Raw genomic sequence first — 17516 nt, 5'->3', positions numbered from 1 at the left:
AGTTTCATTCATTCATTAATCTGGGGTCGCCACAGCGGAATGAACTAGCAATTTATCCAGCATATGCACTTCCAGCCGCAACCCAACACTGGAAAATGAAGTCGTTTTAAAGCTTAAATAATTAAAGTAGTTTTAAGAAGTTTGAAGCAGTTGGCACAGATAAATAACTACATATATGTTAACATGTTTCTCGTTAGGCGGTTGATAGGAGGTTCTGAGTGGTTGCTAGGGTGTTTTGAATGATTGCTAAAGCATTGCTAGGGTGTTCTGAGTGGTTGCTAAGGTGTTGCTAGAGTGTTATGAGTGGTTGCTAGGTGGTTGCTAAGGCATTGCTAGGCGGTTACTAGGGTGTTCTGAGTGGTTGCTAAGGCATTGATATGCGGTTGCTAAGGTGTTCTGAGTGGTCGCTAGGGTGTTCTGAATGGTTGCTAAGGCATTGCTGTGGTGTTCTGGGTTGTTACTAAGCTGTTGCTAGGAGGTTGCTAGGGTGTTCTGAGTGGTTGCTAGGTAGTTGCTAAGGCATTGTTAGGTGGTTTCTCAGGCGTTGGAAGGTGGTTGCTAATGTGTTCTAGGTCGTTTCTAAGGTGTTGCTAGGTGGTTGCTAGGGTGTTCTGAGTGGTTGCTAAGGCGTTGCTATGCGGTTGCTAAGGTGTTCTAGGTCATTTCTAAGGTGTTGCTAGGTGGTTGCTAGGGTGTTCTGAGTGGTTGCTAGGTGGTTGCTAAGGCATTGCTAGTCGGTTGCTAAGGTGTTCTAGGTTGCTAAGTAATTGCTAGGGTGCTCTGATTGATTGCTAGGTGGTTGCTAAGGTGTTGCTAGGGTTTTCTGATTGGTTGCTAAGCAGCTGCTGAGGCGTTGCTAGGTGGTTGCTAAGGTGTTGCTAGACAGTTGCTAAGATGTTAGTAGGTGGTTGTTAGGTTGTTCTGATTGGTTGCTAAGCAGCTGCTAAGGCGTTGCTAGGTGGTTGCTAAGCTGTTGCTAGGCTGTTGCTAAGGTGCTCTAGATAGTTGTTAAGGTGTTGCTAGGGTGCTCTGAGTGGTTGCTAGGCAGTTGCTAAGGTGTTGCTAGATGGTTGATAAGGTGTTGCTAGGGTGTTCTGGGTAGTTGCCAAGGCATTGCTAGGTGGTTGCTAAGGTGTTCTAGGTCATTGCTAAGGCGTTGCAATGTGGTCGCTAAGGTGATGCTAGGCAGATGCTAAGGCAGGTATGTCAAACTCAATTCCTGGAGGGCCACAGCCCTGCACAGTTTAGTTCAGTCTCAGTTGCTAACGTAAATTAGCATGGTTCTAGTATGAATTGGCATGTTGCTTGCATATTTCTAGTATAAACTAACATGTTGTTAGCATTAATTTAGCATGAATTTGCATGTTGTTAGTATGTTAGTGTGCCATTAATGTGTTTCTAGTATGGATTAGTATGGTAGCATGTTTGTTAGTATGTTGCTAGCATGATTGATATGTTGTTAGTATGTTTCTAGTATGAATTAGCATGTTGCTAGTATGATTAGTATGTTTCTAGTATGGATTAGTATATCGTTAGTATGGATTGGTATGTTGTTAGTTTGTCCAATGTAAAGTCAATGGCAGTTTTTTAAAATAGAATTCTATGGGACAGTTGCTAGGGTGTCATAAGTGGTTGCAAGGGTGTGGCTAGTAAGTTGAAAGGTCATTAGTGATTGAGATTGGTAGTCTGCGTTCTTAAATGAGTCTAAGAAAAAGAAGAAGACGGAAGAATAATATATTTATGTAGTATAACAGTATGTTGACTTTCTCAAGCCACCATAAGAATACACTGATAATACAGTATATATTCTCTTAATTCCAGACACTAGGTCCAATAGCACAAAAAACAGATGAAACAATACAAACCACACAGTATACATTAAAAAATACAGTTATGCTAATATTTTATCAAAGGTGACTGAAAACACATCCAGTAAGGATTTATCAACAACATTAAAATGCTATTCTGAGAATTCTCCAATCGACGGATAAACTTATAGATCAAATTTCTCATCAAAGCAATAAATGATTACATTACATAATAATTCACTTGCATTACACCATCTGTGTTTTTTAAGAAGAATCCTCAAACAATCATTGTATGCAACCTACAGCTTATGGAGACTCTCTTTTTTAAAATAATAACACTGAGGAGCTGTGTTTAAAGACCTGCAGTAGTAATATAATAATAATAATATACTGACAAATGTACATATAAGATTATTTATAGTTTTTTTTATATATATTTTAGTTATTCACCCACCCTTTTTTATGTATTATGTAATATGAAAATAAAAAATTTAATAAAATTGTATTAATATATTATATAGATTAATTTATAATGGTGACATAATTAAAGGGCTAGTTCGCACAAAAATGAAAATTGTGTCATCATTTATTCACTCTTTACTTGTTCCAAACCTTTATTAGTTTCTGGTCACACTTTATTTTGATGGTCTGTTTGTTGAATTTAAGTTACATTGCATCTACATGCCAACTAATTCTAATTAGATTATAAGTAGACTGCTAGGTTGGGGTTAGCGTAAGCTGACATGTACCTGCAAAGTTTAATATAGGTAGTTAAATGTCTGTTGAAGGAGCAGTATAAACAAATATTAAGCAGACAGTCTACTAATACTCAGATGGACCATCAAATACAGTTTTACCGAGTTTCTTTTGTCTGTTAAACACAAATGAAGATACTTTGAAGAATGCTGAAAACCTGAAACCATTGACTTCTATAGAAGTCAATGGTTACAGGTTTTTAGCTTTCTTCAAAATATCTTAATTTGTTTTTCAACAAAAGAAAGAAACTCAAAGTTTGAAACCACTGTTGTTTTGAGGGTGAGCAAATGACATTTTGGAGGTGCACTCTTTAAATAAACTAAATATTTCATATATAATATAAATATATATTCATTATATAAAGACCAAGTGCTATATTTATTTATGCTATATGGTGGTTGGTTATTGAGCTTTTTTGTTCCATTTATTTTCATATGATTAAAATGAAACTTGTGTCTTGTAAACAAGTTTATTAACACCTAGATGTCTTTTTGGAGAAAAGCAATGAGATTGTAGAATCAAATGAGGCTTCCTTTAGCTATTGCTCTGCTGACATTAGTGTTTAACAAACTAAGATTAAGGCTCAGAGCGGTTTCAAGATTTGGCACACTGATAGCGCTGCATGGGGAACTCCGGACTTCACACTAGCAAGTCTGTTGAGCTTCTATTATCAAGAGTTGGTGCACTGCTAAAGTCTGCATCAGCTGCTACTCAAAACTGTCTGCCTTATTTGCACTTATGATGTCCTTGGCTCATTAGTGTCTGTAGCAGAGCAGCGACAAGACCAGCATGCTTTCAGATCATTGACACAAAATATCCTTTAAACACGTTGCATTTAAGTTAATGTTTTGTTTAAGAGTTGACAGACACTACTGCTCTATAGTTTGGAATGATTTATTCATGTTTCTGAAACTCCTGCTCAACAAAACCACATCTTTGTGTTAAGAAATATAAAAATTTAGAAATTTGTGCAAATGTGACGTGGCAAAAACATAAAGTTGATAAAAATCAGAAATGAGTTTGAGCAGCTAAATAGCATCTTGGAACTAGCTCGTAGACTAACTTAATGGGGTCTTGAGAAAGCCTTGTCTGAAAGTTTGAAGTGGTTTTAAAGTTTAAATAACTGAAACAGTTGGCACAAATAGATAACAACAAATATGTTAGCATGTTTCTAGTATGGATTAACATGTCACTAGCATGTTTCTAGTAAAAACTAGCATGTTGTTAGTATCAATTTAATATGAATTCGCATGTTGCTAGTATGTTTATAGTATGAATTAGCATGTTGTTAGTATGTTTCTAGTATGGATTAGTATGGTAGCATGTTTGTTAGTATGTTGCTATTGTGATTAGTATGTTGCTAGTATGTTTATAGTATGAATTAGCATGTTGCTAGTATGACTAGTATGTTTCTAGTATGGATTAGTATATTGTTAGTATGGATTGGTATGTTGTTAGTTTGTCCAATGTAATGGAATGGAAGTCTTTAGGACAGTTGCTAAGGTGCTGTAAGGGTTTTCTAGGGTGTGGCTAGTAAGTTGAAAGGTCATCAGTGATTGGCAGATTGGTAGTCTGAGTGAAATGAGCCTAACTTTAAGTCTGTATGACAGTCTGGCGGAAAGTTATGAGGTCATAAAGTTTTGTCCAATGTTAAATCAATGGGACTTTTCTGAATTTTCCAGGTCAGTTTTCGGAAAACCCTAAGTCGGATCAGTTGGAAAAGATATAGCAACCTGAGTCAGACCAGTTTGGAGGTTTGGTGTAAGTTTGGTGGTTGTAGTATGAACGGTCTAGGAGGAGATGCAAATAGAAATTAGTCTCAGAAGAAGAAGACGGAAGAATAATACGTTTATGGAGTATGATGGCTTTCTCAAGCCACCATAAGGATTTCTCAATGATCATGTGACACTGAAGTTTGTTGTAGTCATGATAGAAAATCAGCACAAACTATACAAAATGAAAAGCAGTTATTTTGATCAATATTACAAAAATATTATTACATTTTGAAATATAAATATATAAAATAAATATAATAAATACAATGTGCACAATAGTAATGTCCTTATCAGCCATTAGTCATCCAGTCAAGAATATAGTGCTTGAACATCTTTGCCCATTTTGTCTTGCAAAGCAAGTAATTTCCTTATTGTTCAGCATGCAAACTGTACATTACATGTATTTATTCATTTAATTTTTAAAACATTTAGAAAATCATAAATATTCAAAACATTTCACATGTAGACTTTTTTTTACTTATATTGTTCACATTTTTCAATAATCATTTGTACTTTTTTTAGTGTTCATTGCACTGTGGCAAATCAATTTATAAGCATTCAAACATTTACCTAGTCTCCAAGTAAAAAGAATAGTCCAACCTAAAATGTAGATATGCTATTATTTTAACCATCGGCAGACCATACAAGATGTATTTCTCTTATTCAGTAGAATATTAAAGAAGATTAAAAAATAATAATAATCAAAACCAGTCCTAAGGGTCAGTTTTTGAAAATTGAGACGTATACATCATCTGAAAGTTGAATATATAAGCAAATATGAATTAATGTTAATAAAAGAGAGTTAAAAAATCTAAATATTGAGAAAATTGGCCAAATTAAGTTCTTAGCAATGCATATTACTAATAAATATGTACTTTCGATACATTTAATGTAGGACATTTACAAAATATCTTCATGGAAGATGGTCTTTACTTAATATTGTAATCATTTTGGCATAAAACATGATCATTGTATTTATATAGTCTATTTTTGACTCTTGCCACAAAATAAATATCTGCAACCTAAGACTGGTTTGGGGTCTAGGGTCACATAAAGGCAAGACAAAATGAATACTTGCTGCATCTTGTTTGGCTGAGGTCAGTAAATCAACAGCAAATCATAGTTTTCAAACATTAGTTAAACCTCATACTTAAAGCAATACTTTCCATTATTAGTCAAGAGTGATTTAATGTTGGGTTGAGCGTGACAAAAAGCATAAATGGTTAAATTGGTCAACCAGTTTGGTGAAGCTATTCAGGGATGCTAATCTTGCTAGTTAAACTGTTAAAGAAGCCTACAGGGACGCCAGCCTCCAGCAGATAGCATATGCTAGTGAGCAGTCATGCTAGTAGTTTCCACAGGGTGTCTCTATTCTCTGAAATCCCCACCGTGAGGCTCTCTGTCCCTCTCTATTCCTGGGAGCTCAGACCTATAGAGCACTGCTCTGCCATCTGGCTCTTTCTTTACACCACCATAAACTACTTCCCCGTCCATTCACTTCCATTCTCTCACACTAGCTTCTCTCTGTTGTGGTGGAGTGTCTAACTGTGTCTGCTGGATCCTACATTAGCAATGGTGTATCTCTTCATCTTAAGTGGACAGTAAATCTATTGGGTATGCACTCTCATTACACTACTAATAATTGGATAATGCAGTCAGGGCCAAAGAACTGCTTTGCCAACAATACTTTTGTTTGATTGGTTGATCAATATGTGTAGCCCTGTAAAATGGACTTTTTTGGCTAAGTGGGGTAAAATTAGATTTAGGAGCACTGTTGAGATCTAGCTGTACTACTTTAACATTGTTTCTGACACTAAAGGATGCCAAATATGTTAACAAGCGTAGTTCTGTGTTGTATATTGACATATTTCCTATTGGAATGGGATGTTTTGGATTTGATTTTAGTTATGTAACATCATCAGTTGTTTTTGGCTGTTTACTAATTAGTGACAGGTGCTTTTGTGGAAGGGCATTGTTTTTTAGACAGCATTTGATTGGACAGAATTCTCTGTAGTGCAGGATGACTCATCTGACATTTACATTTACATTTACTCATTTACAGTCACATTTAATTGTGGTTTTCTGAAGCGCAAATATTTCATTTAGCAAAAATCACATGTACAAAAGTATTCACAGCCTTTGCCGTGAAGCTCTAAATTGAGCTCAGGTACATTCTATTTCCACTGATCATTCCAGAGATGTTTCAGCAGCTTAACTGGAGTTCACCTGTGGTAGATTTAGTTGTTTGGACATGATTTGAAAAGGCATACACCTGTCTATATAAGGTCCCAGGGTTGACAGTGCATGTCAAAGCACAAACCAAGCGTGAAGACAAAGGACTTGTCTGTAGACCTCCGAGACAGCACAAGGCTGGGGAAGGTTACAGAAAAATTTCTGCTGCTCTGAAAGTTCCAATGAGCACAGTGGCCTCCATCATCTGTAAGTGGAAGATGTTTGGAACCACCAGGACTCTTCCTAGAGCTGGCCGGCCATCTAAGCTGAATGATCGGGGGAGAAGGGCCTTAGTCAGGGAGGTGATCAATTACCCGATGGTCACTCTGTCTGAGCTCCAGCGTTCTTCTGTGAATTTAAATTAATTTAATCCATTTTGAATAAGGCTGTAACAATTTTATTTATTTGGTCAGACTTTACAGTACAATAAGGTTTCATTAGCTAATGCATTTACCATCATGAAATACAAATAATAATGAACAATACTTGTACAGCATTCATTAATCATAGTTGAACATTTAGTAATGCATTATTATTATTGGTAATACAGCAGTCTGAGTTAACATGAATGAACAATGAACAACTTTATTCCCATTAAAAAGAATGACTATATACTATTCTAAATGTATTGTTCATACTTCATATTGTAACATCATCTAATTCATTCATTCATTTTCTTTTTGGCTTAGTCCCTTTCTTAATAACATTATCTAATGCAACCTTATTGTAAAGAGTTACCGTTTATTTTGATGATAGCATCTGATTTTTTAATCATTAATACAGTGATATGTTTACACAGGATTATTTAAGGAATAGAAATAACATAATTTATTTTTAGTTAATTAAAATTTGATTATAACCTTCTTTAGTTTCACTTTTGATCAACGGGATGCATTAATGCAAGATAAAATATTAGTTTCATTAAAAAATTAACTCTAAACATTTGAAGGGTAGTGTTTGTATATATATATGCCATAACATAGCAAAATACAGGCTAAAAGAATGATATTTTATCCAGTGTTTAAGCCCAATATTCTTGTCTAGCCAGATCTAAATGCAATCAGACCATCCCTGTGTTGCTTTTCATCTAAACTCCTTGTTCTCTGCTTTTGTCTTTCTCCCTCACCCCCAATTTTTCTCCCCCGTTTCTGACTGCTTTTGCTTTTGTTTGCTTTTACATCATCCTCTCCCCATTTTTCATGTTATGCCCCTTTCTGGTCATGCCACACGATCTTCTCCTCCTTTATATGTGGCTCCTGTCTCTTTCTTTCCTTGCTTGGCTGGCTGTGACTGTAGAAGGAGAAGGCGGATGTCCAGGACGCAGGTACAGCTGTTTCCCCTGTCATGCATGCATCCGTTTGCGTCTCTTTGTATGGGTAAATGTATTTCTGTCCTCTTTTTTGTGCCTTCTTTCTCTTTCTTGGCACACTATGTTAACTATATATGTTTGTTTTATGACTTTTGGGATTCTTATACAATACTATTCCCATCCAGATGTGCATAATTATTTTTATTCCAATTTCCTTCGTTCTGTCAGAGCTCAGGGCAACAGATCCCCCTGGTGGTGGAGAGCTGCATTCGCTTCATCAACCTGCACGGTAAAACTGACAATTGAAAGACTTCATTATTATTATTATTATTATTATTATTATTATTATTATTATTATTATTATTATTATTATTATTATTATTATTATTATTATTATTATAGATGCTTTTTATTATTAAATTAGTTCTGTACACAATTATTTGTCTTTAAAATGTGATCAGTTAACATGCAATGCAGACTGCAATTGTATGAGTAGCATATTTAACAATAAACAACTAATTATATATGCTAATGTAATTTTTTTTTTACAGGTCTGCATCATGAAGGCATTTTTAGGGTTCCTGGATCACAGACTGAAGTTAATCATATCAGGGATGCTTTTGAAAGAGGTATGATTGTATTTAAATAAATACCTGGGCCTGCACCATATTGGTCTAACCAGGTACATCTCAGTTTAGTTTGAACCAGTCCTGGGTTTTAAACACTATGAATGTGGCTCAACTTTTGTTGTTACACAACCAGAAATAAAGGTGCTAAGTATTTTTTCAAAGGTATACATTTTCACCTACTGTGGCAAAGTCCATACTAGAACCTTAATAGCTCTTTAAGCGTATATATTATGCAAATTATGACCTATTTTTAATTTAAATTAACAAACAAAATTAAATATGTTGGCTAATGGATGTCTTCAGTGGAGTGAGTTTCCACCCTTTTCTTACTCCAGGAGTAAAGAGTAAAAGAAAGGTAAAGAGAAAGTAAAGAAGGAGGCTCGTTCTTTATCCTCACTGCAGATGGTCTGTTTAACTGTTTGCTCGTTAGTGAAGCGTTCAGTTTTTCCACTAACAAAGTCCGCCATGTAAATAGCAAATGCACCATGGCGCGACGCAACTGACTGCTCAAAACACACCCATGACCATACCTGCCAACACTCCCGTTTTACCCGGAAGTCTCCCGTATTTCAGACCCATCTCCTGTCACCCTCCCATTTTGTTATTTCTCCCAAACATCTCCTGTAATTTCACCCTGACCCTGGTCCTCAGCTTTTTAGTACAGTCAGCAGTCTGTTACACCCCCGGGTCGCCAACTTAGGTATAGTATCTGATCGCAGCGGCCGGCCGAAACCCGTTTTATAGTACAGTTACCAGCACAACTGTACAGTTACTAACCTTGTAACTGTAACCTACTAACCACACCACATCGATCGTTAAAATGGAGCCCTCTATGTCTAATTTGACTTACCTTTACTTATGAAATAAGTGTTATTTACATATAGCCTAAAAGTGTCTTTTAAACACTTGTGCCGTCAGTTGTTAGTAGACTAGATCTGCTGGTTTCAGACTGCGTATTTTCCTGCATCTTTGCAGGGTGTGATTATGCATCTACAATGGTATGAACCATAATAAGGGTAGACAAATTCATATTAAATTATTATTTTATTATTAATTTAAATTTGTATGATTGGTATCTGTGCAAACTATTTTCAGCTATTTAAAGCTTCAGCTATTTAAAGGGCAGACATGAGTTGTGAGTAAGTTTAGTTTCAAAATTAAGCATTTGGTTTAAATAATTAATTATAAAAAGCATATAGATAAGAGTAATACAAATGAACTTCTGAATCAACAGGTAAAGCTTTAAAATGTGTTAAAATGGATAAAAATGGATCTAAAAATATAACCCCACAAATATTCACTGCTTACATGGCAATATGTTTGTATTTGCTGTGTAAATTAATTTCTATATTCTTTTTATTTGTCAATCTCTTAATATTCCATAAAGAAGTGAATCTCAAAATGGCTGTTATTTTGTGTTGTAAGTCACGTGATTGGCTGCTCACTACCGATATCATGCTTTCACACTTCATAAGTTCAAGATCAAAGTCGGCAGAGAAAGTTGCTGAAGAGTCCCTTAGTAAAGTAAAGCCTGATTGCTTTGATTTTGTCAGCTTTAACTCTGAATTTCTTCAGCTATGGTCATGCCACAGACCTCGTATGAATTAAGAATTAGAATGTACCATAAAGCATAAGATACAACCCCATATCTTATCATTTTAAAATGGCTGTGTATATAATTGTATCTTTATATTCAGATATGCCTTTTCTTCTAGTCTCCCGCTGACTGCTCTTGTTTGTGTGTTTTGGGTTTGCAGGCGAGGACCCGCTCACTGACAGCGAGAGTGACATTGATTCAGTGGCGGGGGTCCTGAAGCTCTATTTCAGAGGACTCGAGAAACCTCTGTTCCCCGAGGAGAGCTTTAGCCAGCTCATGGAGTGTGTCCGTAAGAGGCCTTTCATCTGCTTCCACGTGACTGTGTGCATATTCAGACTCCAAGAAAAGCGTTTCATCTACATTAGAAAACAACATAAATAATGATGCTAATGCATTTCTTAGAACCTTATAGTTTACAGTTCATTTTAACCAACTGGTCACAAAGTAAAACTGCTTACAATTTTGGCACTTTTATTCAGCAAGAGTGCATTACTTTGATCATAAATGACCATAAAGATATGTATACTGTAAATAAATAACTTTTAAATAAATTCTGTACCAGGTAACTAAATATTAGTCAAAAAACTTTTACATAAACTTTCAGTGACGGATTTATTTTATTTTTTACCAGCATTAATAATGCTTTGGATAAGTTAGAAGCAGAATTTTTTTTGGGATAATGGATTATGTTATGTTATGTTTTTTAGTCAAAATCATACCACACATACACATTTCTTTGTAAATACATACAAAACAGGCTCTAATATTCATACCAAGACACCCACATAATTATAATTAAATATTTGTTATTGATTTGGCCTGCAGTGCTCAAAAACAAAAACTGGAAAAAAAGTGATTATTTGCTCCAGAAGCCAAACCTTAAAAAAATATAAAATATATATTTAGGAAAACTTAAGAATTTTAAGAAGCCTTGCTAATAAATAAAATTTGAAGAGATGAAATATTGCAGTTTTAACATGTCAGTTTTTCTTCTGAAAGTCCTGAGTCGAACTATGAGTGTACTGTATAATACACAGGTGTCAAACTCCTGGAGTGCCGCTCCTCTGCACAGTTTAGTTCCAACCCTAATTAAACACACCTGATCAAACTAATTGAGTCCTTCAGGCTTGCTTGAAACCTACAGGTAAGTGTGTTGGAGCAGGGTTGAAACTTCCCTCACAGAACTGAGTTTGACACCCCTGGTATAGATTCACGAAAGGAAATGAAGATGAAATATTAGAAGTTATATAAAAATAAATCTTTTTGCCAATATTTAAAAACGATCTCAAAAGATACAATTAAAAAGACAAAAATGTCAATAACATCGGTGCCTATAGACTCGCCATTGCGCTTCCAGTGTCCAGAATTCAAGTCTCAACTCATAGATCGTTCCCATTCTCCCCCTGCCTCTTATTCCAAATTTGCTTACTATTCTACAGTACAGTAATAATTATAAATATTATTACAAATAATGAATTAATATTTTAAAAGAATCAATTATATCAATAAGAAGAAGTTTGAAAGAATCCTGCAAAAATACAAATGAAGCAACACTGTTATTAAGTCAACACTGATAATAATTGATACATTTTGAGCACCAATTTAGCATATTAGATGGTTTAAACAAGCATCTTGTGATACTGGAGTATCGATGATGACTGATGTATGATTATTAATAATGATTTTCATATTACTAAATATTAATGCAACATAACAGACAAAATAGTACAGACCCCATAACTTTAAATGGATGGTTCACCCAAAAATTTTAATTGTTATCATTTGCTCATCATCGTCCATTTGTTGTTGAGTTTCTTTCGCCTGTTGAACAAAAAAATAAAGATGTTTTGAAGAATGTTGGAATGCAGCAACCATTGACTCACAAAGTATTTGTTTTTCCTGTTTTGGATGTCAATGGCTAGCATTCTTCAGAATATCTTCATTTGTGTTATACCAGGGTTGCCCAAACTCTGTCCTGGAGGGCCGGTGTCCTGCAAAGTTTAGTTCCAACCCCAATCAGACACACCTGGGCTAGCTAATCAAGTTCTTACTAGGCTTTCTAGAAACATCCTTGCAGGTGTGTTGAAGCTGGTCAAATCTGCAGGACACCAGCCCTCCAGGACCAAGTTTGGACACCCCTGTGTTATAGCAGCTTGAGTATAATTTATAGTTTATAACGACTCGAGTGTGAGTAAATTATGAGGAAATTTTCACTTTTTGGTGAACTGTCTCTTTAAAAATTGGCGTATGTGTCATTTTTACAATGAATTTAATAAGTTGCTGTTTTGAAAATATTTTTAAATAGAATGTGCTGACTAATTTTTCATGTACTTTCTCTTAGAAATGGAAAACATGACCGAAAAAGTAGCGCAGATAAAGTCAGTAGTGTCGTCCTTCCCCAGACCCGTCATCATAGTGATGCGTTATCTCTTCGCCTTCCTTCATCAGTGAGTCCTGCTCTCCTTTTCTCAAAGATACTCGTGATCCTTCCAAATCGCATTGATCCAGTGTGTGACCTGTTTTGTTTGTGTGTGTTTGTGTGTATTCAGCGTCTCTCAGTACAGTGATGAGAACATGATGCAGCCCTATAATCTGGCCGTGTGCTTCGGGCCCAGTCTGCTCCGAGGCGTAGAGATGGGTGGTGACGAGGTGACCCTGGCTCCTCAGATCAATGAACTGGTCAAAACCATGATCCTCCATCATGAGAACATCTTCCCAGGACCTTCTGAACTTCCAGGCGCCGTCTATGAGAAGTGCATGACTTTGGAGCAGGAGTACTGGTGAGTTTTAAGGCTTTTATATACTAATGAAAACGATGGCTTGGAGGTAAAAAGACATTTGAAAAATTCTTAGAAGAATCTTTGGACATTTTTTGTGAGAATAATTGTAGTGCAATGTCTTATAAACAATTTCAAAATCTGTTTTTTTTTTTCTAGTGAACCCATCACAGAGGAAGGCGAGGGAGACCCTGAACATCTTCCCAGTGAAGATGGTAAGAAAACACACAAGTCACATCATTCACAGCAAATTTTATTTAATCCTTCGAAGTTTGTAGTACTTGCTAACCTTTCATGTTATTTTCTGTGTTGGGTTTTGTGTGCTTTTCCAATCTTTCATGTTGGATTTTGGCATATGTGGCATTTGTGTTGCCATGCTTTGTGTTGTGTGTTTGCATTTTGTGCTGTGGGTTTGTATGTGTGTGTGTGTAGAGTGGGAGGCTGTGGCCATGTTTGATTATGTTGCACGCTCTGCAGCCGAGCTGTCATTCAAGCAGGGTGAACACCTCCTACTGCACAGCAAGGCCTCTGCTGATTGGTGGCGAGGGGAAGTGGGAGGAATGAAAGGCTTGATCCCCCATAAGTACATCAGTGTGGCAGAAGGGTGAGACTTTATTTACAATACATAAACTACATGTGGATCAATGATGTGTTTACACTAGCTCTGTTTTATACCTATAAACTGCTTCACTAAAATTATATATATATATTAGGGGTGTAACGGATCACGATTAAGCCGTTATATTTACGGATCACAACCCACGGTTCGGAACACACGTGACCCGCAGATTAATGCTTTTTTTTTTTTACTTGTAGATTAATCCTAAATTTGTAACGACCGTATGAAAATGTATGACAGCATTTAGGCTTTCCTGTAAAATATAATGATGACAGAAGAAGTCGTGGTAGGTTATTCGGGATGTGGTGGGCTTCTTAGGTTAAAGGTGTTTTCTGTCACTACATGTTTAGCCTGTATTAATGTGTTCACTGCACAATTAATCATCGGGATCTCAACACCTACGCAACATAAATTATAAATGATGGTGATTTGCATATGTTTATTAATCCTTCGAATTGCTGCATTCAAATCAAAAAATCAAAAATCAAGATTGAGTCTTTAGTCTTTTGAGTTAGTTATGTTACAAACAGTCAAATAACACAGATGTACTGGAATAACAGTTTATAGTTTGGATAAAACCACTGATGCTTATGGTAAAGATTAAAATCACCGTCATATGCATTTACCTGAAGCTCAAGATTGAAAGTTGTAGGCAGCAATTACATTATTTAACCAATAGGTGGTGACAATTAGCCATCACAAATATGCCACTGAATAATTCTTCAAAATGATACATCTAGCAATGAAACATGAAGTTTTATGAGAGAATAACTGAATCATTTATTGAAAATGGGAATAAAAATAATTATGGGTTGTGCAAATTATGGTGTTAGATTTCTACGTTTAGCGTCATCAGCAACAGTATTAGTAACAGTGAATTTTTCACAGGACTGAAAATTTTTCCATTTATTTTTATTCAGCTGATTATTTCTTCATTTTATTTTTAAATAAATTTACAGGTTCTAAGTTCTGTTTGTTAAAACCAAAAGTTTCTAGCGGTACTGTTTTGTAATAAATGGAAGGCAAATTAAAATAGCCTCATCCTCTTTTTGGCTGATCCGAAAAATGATCCAATCCATGACTAAAAAAACCATAATGTGATCCGAACCGTGAGATTTGTGATCCGTTACACCACTAATATATTTATTTTTGCTATTTTGTAGCAGATGAAAATTTGAATATTTTGCTGAGCTTATTTTTGTGATGGTTATGTCAGAATCAGAATCAGTTTTATTGCCAAATGTGCTTCACACACACACAAATGTGCTTCACACACACACACACACACACACACATATATTTGGTTAAGCTACTTTTTTTTAAAATTAAATTATTAAGAAATTGTAAAAAAATTTAAATTTTGTGTAGCATTGTTTTAGCAAATTACCCCATGACCTTTATTTATTTGGCTTTTACACATTCAGGACACATTCATCACTTGTTCTTTCTGCCATAGAAAAATACTGTAAAATTAGTAAGAGTAGTTCTGAATTCAGTAGTTGTCTTCATTAAATCACTGACTTACCAGATTAAATAAAAAGCAGATTCATTCAGCAATGAAACATGGCTGTCTTGCTCAGAGATATGTTATACTTCTTCTATGAACTATTTTCAAAAATAGGCAAAACATAACAAACAGACCTGCTATGTATTGCAAACAGTATTGCACCTAAAGTATGACTAGCAAAATATACTTTGTTTATGGAACTGCTTTATGCACTCTTGCTCATGTCATGTGGTATTGCTTAAGCGTACTACACATATATAAATAAATTTGATGTGTTTGTCCCACATCCTGAATTTTCAGCATTTTCTAGGCTACATTAAATAGTAAAAGCTTGCACTTTATGAGCAATATGTGCTCACACATATGCTCAGTGTCGGTTATTGCACACTTCTACTCTGAATTGTACTCTGAATTGTTTTCAGTAGCTTTAGATTTTAACATATAACTGATAACTTTGAAAATCTGATAACTTTGCAGTCTCAAACAAACATGAAATACACAAACACACTCAAACATTGTATAAAATAAGCTATTATTGTTTGTATTTTCAGTCTTGTCAGTACACACAACATAGCTGTTGAATATAATTTCCTAATCAGAACAGATGTTACTAACTATTTGAGCACTAAATTGCACTAATTGTATATCACCATGTCGCCAATATGACCGAATGGTTAGAAATCAGTTTGTTGTGTCACTAATAGACTTGAAGTAGATGCTTTATTTAATTGAAGACAAAACAGAAACAAGGTTTTGAAGGACAGAAGTACAATCCATTCAATGTCATGCTGAAAATACGGTCCAAGTTCACATCGAATGTTTTGTCAAGAGAACAATCAGCCACTAGGTATGCAAACGTAATGGGCTTCATTCATGAAATGGAAGAATCACACATTTTTTTACACAATTCTCTTGCTTAAATCGTCACATTCTCTCCACTGCAGCATTTATGTAAGAACGGATTAACGAAATTTGTTCTGCTTGAGTTTTATGAATGAGACTCATTGAAGAGACTGTAAATCCATCTCTCACACCTACTTTTTATTCGCATCAAAGCAAATACGGAGTCTATGCTGACTAAACTCTATGGAAGCCATTGAATGCTATAGACAAATGACTGAAACCGGTTTACACAAGCATGTAAGCTGTTCTTCAATAAGGGGTGGAAAAAAAGATGTTTGAACATACCAGCGCTCTTGTCATTTAGATGAGAAAATTTGTACTATTGTACTTTTTTTCTGGTCAATAGAAAGTAAATTAACAGCTAAAATGACAGAGGTGAGAAAACAGAAGTTGGGAAAGCATCTGATGACAGCATTTGCACAATCTTTGTACTTTCGGCACTGCAAATGAGTCACATTTATTTAAATAGCATTTTAAGCAAACAGATATAAAGTCTTAAACAAACAAAAAAAAAACAGTGTCGTGACTGTGCTTTCAGTTGAAACTGCACTTTAATCATACTGTAATTGTTTCAATTCCTGTTTAATTTCTGGATGTCAACTGAAAAAATTAGCATTTAAGAAGATTTTTAATTTTATGAAGGTGGGGCTTCAGAGCCACACCCACCTGTTGCATAATCATTATAGTTCAAATGGTAGTTTGAAAGGCTGGTTCTCAATTCCAAGAACGTTAAGAATGGACTTGTGTTCTTGTGGAGACCTCGGAAGAACGAACTCAGGAGACCACGAGAACAGAGAACGCGTCCTCTGAGAAATGAGATGCTGTGTTCTTTCTGATGGTCACATGACTTTCACACATTTTTAATGGAAAATTATTTAAACATTACTGCATTCATACAATTTATTGTTTTTCCCCCTTTCACAATATATACTATGCATAAAGACTTTACAAATATACGTTGCACAATACTAATAAAACAGATTTTAATACGAATTTCAGCAAATAAACACTCTTAATGTGTTCATTTCTTTATTAAAATTTAATGTTTATATTCACCGTTTCATTTAGGGAAAGCCCTGAGGTAAATAAGTGATATCTCTGAACTTTAATAATAAATCGTAATAAAATGCTGCGCTTCCCACCTCCTTTATTCAGCCGCAATGACTTCTGGGACTTCTCAAGTGAACCTATCTGAGAAGTTTTATGCGTCCTCATTCTTGCGGTCTTGAGTTTTGGAACTGAACTTTGGCAGTTGATGATGACGTTACACGAGGACCCAAGATCGCTGAAGAACGCATATTGAGAAACAGCTAAAGTGTCTGGAAATGAATGGCCAGCTGTTTAAAATTAACTCTAAACAACCTTTGTTTATTGCCTTATTTTCTTCAAAATGATGTTATCGCTTGAAGTAGACTTTTATTACAAATTAATTTAGTACAAATTATTAGTCCTCCTATGAAATGAATTCTTTTTCAAAAATTTCCCAAGTGCTGTTTAACAGAGAAAAGATTTTTCAACACAATTAAAACCTGCTAGTTTCAATAACTTATTTATTTATAACTACTTTCTTTTGACTTTGCCGTGATGACAGATGATGACATGAT

At 35.2% G+C, this 17516-nt stretch overlaps 1 protein-coding gene across 3 annotated transcripts in view; it reads left to right on the top strand.

Annotated features, from left to right (window-relative positions):
• The window catches only part of arhgap4b (Rho GTPase activating protein 4b), a 65157-nt gene that overhangs the window by 40223 nt on the left and 7418 nt on the right, over positions 1-17516 (top strand). Inside the window, exons 13-20 of one of the 3 annotated variants that reach the window (XM_056448781.1) lie at positions 7868-7895; positions 8109-8169; positions 8432-8509; positions 10267-10395; positions 12448-12553; positions 12656-12886; positions 13043-13098; positions 13316-13487. In XM_056448781.1, coding sequence (XP_056304756.1) covers positions 7868-7895; positions 8109-8169; positions 8432-8509; positions 10267-10395; positions 12448-12553; positions 12656-12886; positions 13043-13098; positions 13316-13487 — 861 coding nt within the window. The remainder of the gene's footprint in view (positions 1-7867; positions 7896-8108; positions 8170-8431; positions 8510-10266; positions 10396-12447; positions 12554-12655; positions 12887-13042; positions 13099-13315; positions 13488-17516) is intronic. The other 2 variants (XM_056448780.1, XM_056448779.1) reach the window with 2 other exon arrangements.

Source organism: Danio aesculapii, chromosome 23 (assembly GCF_903798145.1).
Source record: "Danio aesculapii chromosome 23, fDanAes4.1, whole genome shotgun sequence".
Taxonomy (NCBI): domain Eukaryota; kingdom Metazoa; phylum Chordata; class Actinopteri; order Cypriniformes; family Danionidae; genus Danio; species Danio aesculapii.
Note: the sequence above shows the minus strand (reverse complement) of the source record. Positions and strands in the feature narration are given on the sequence as shown.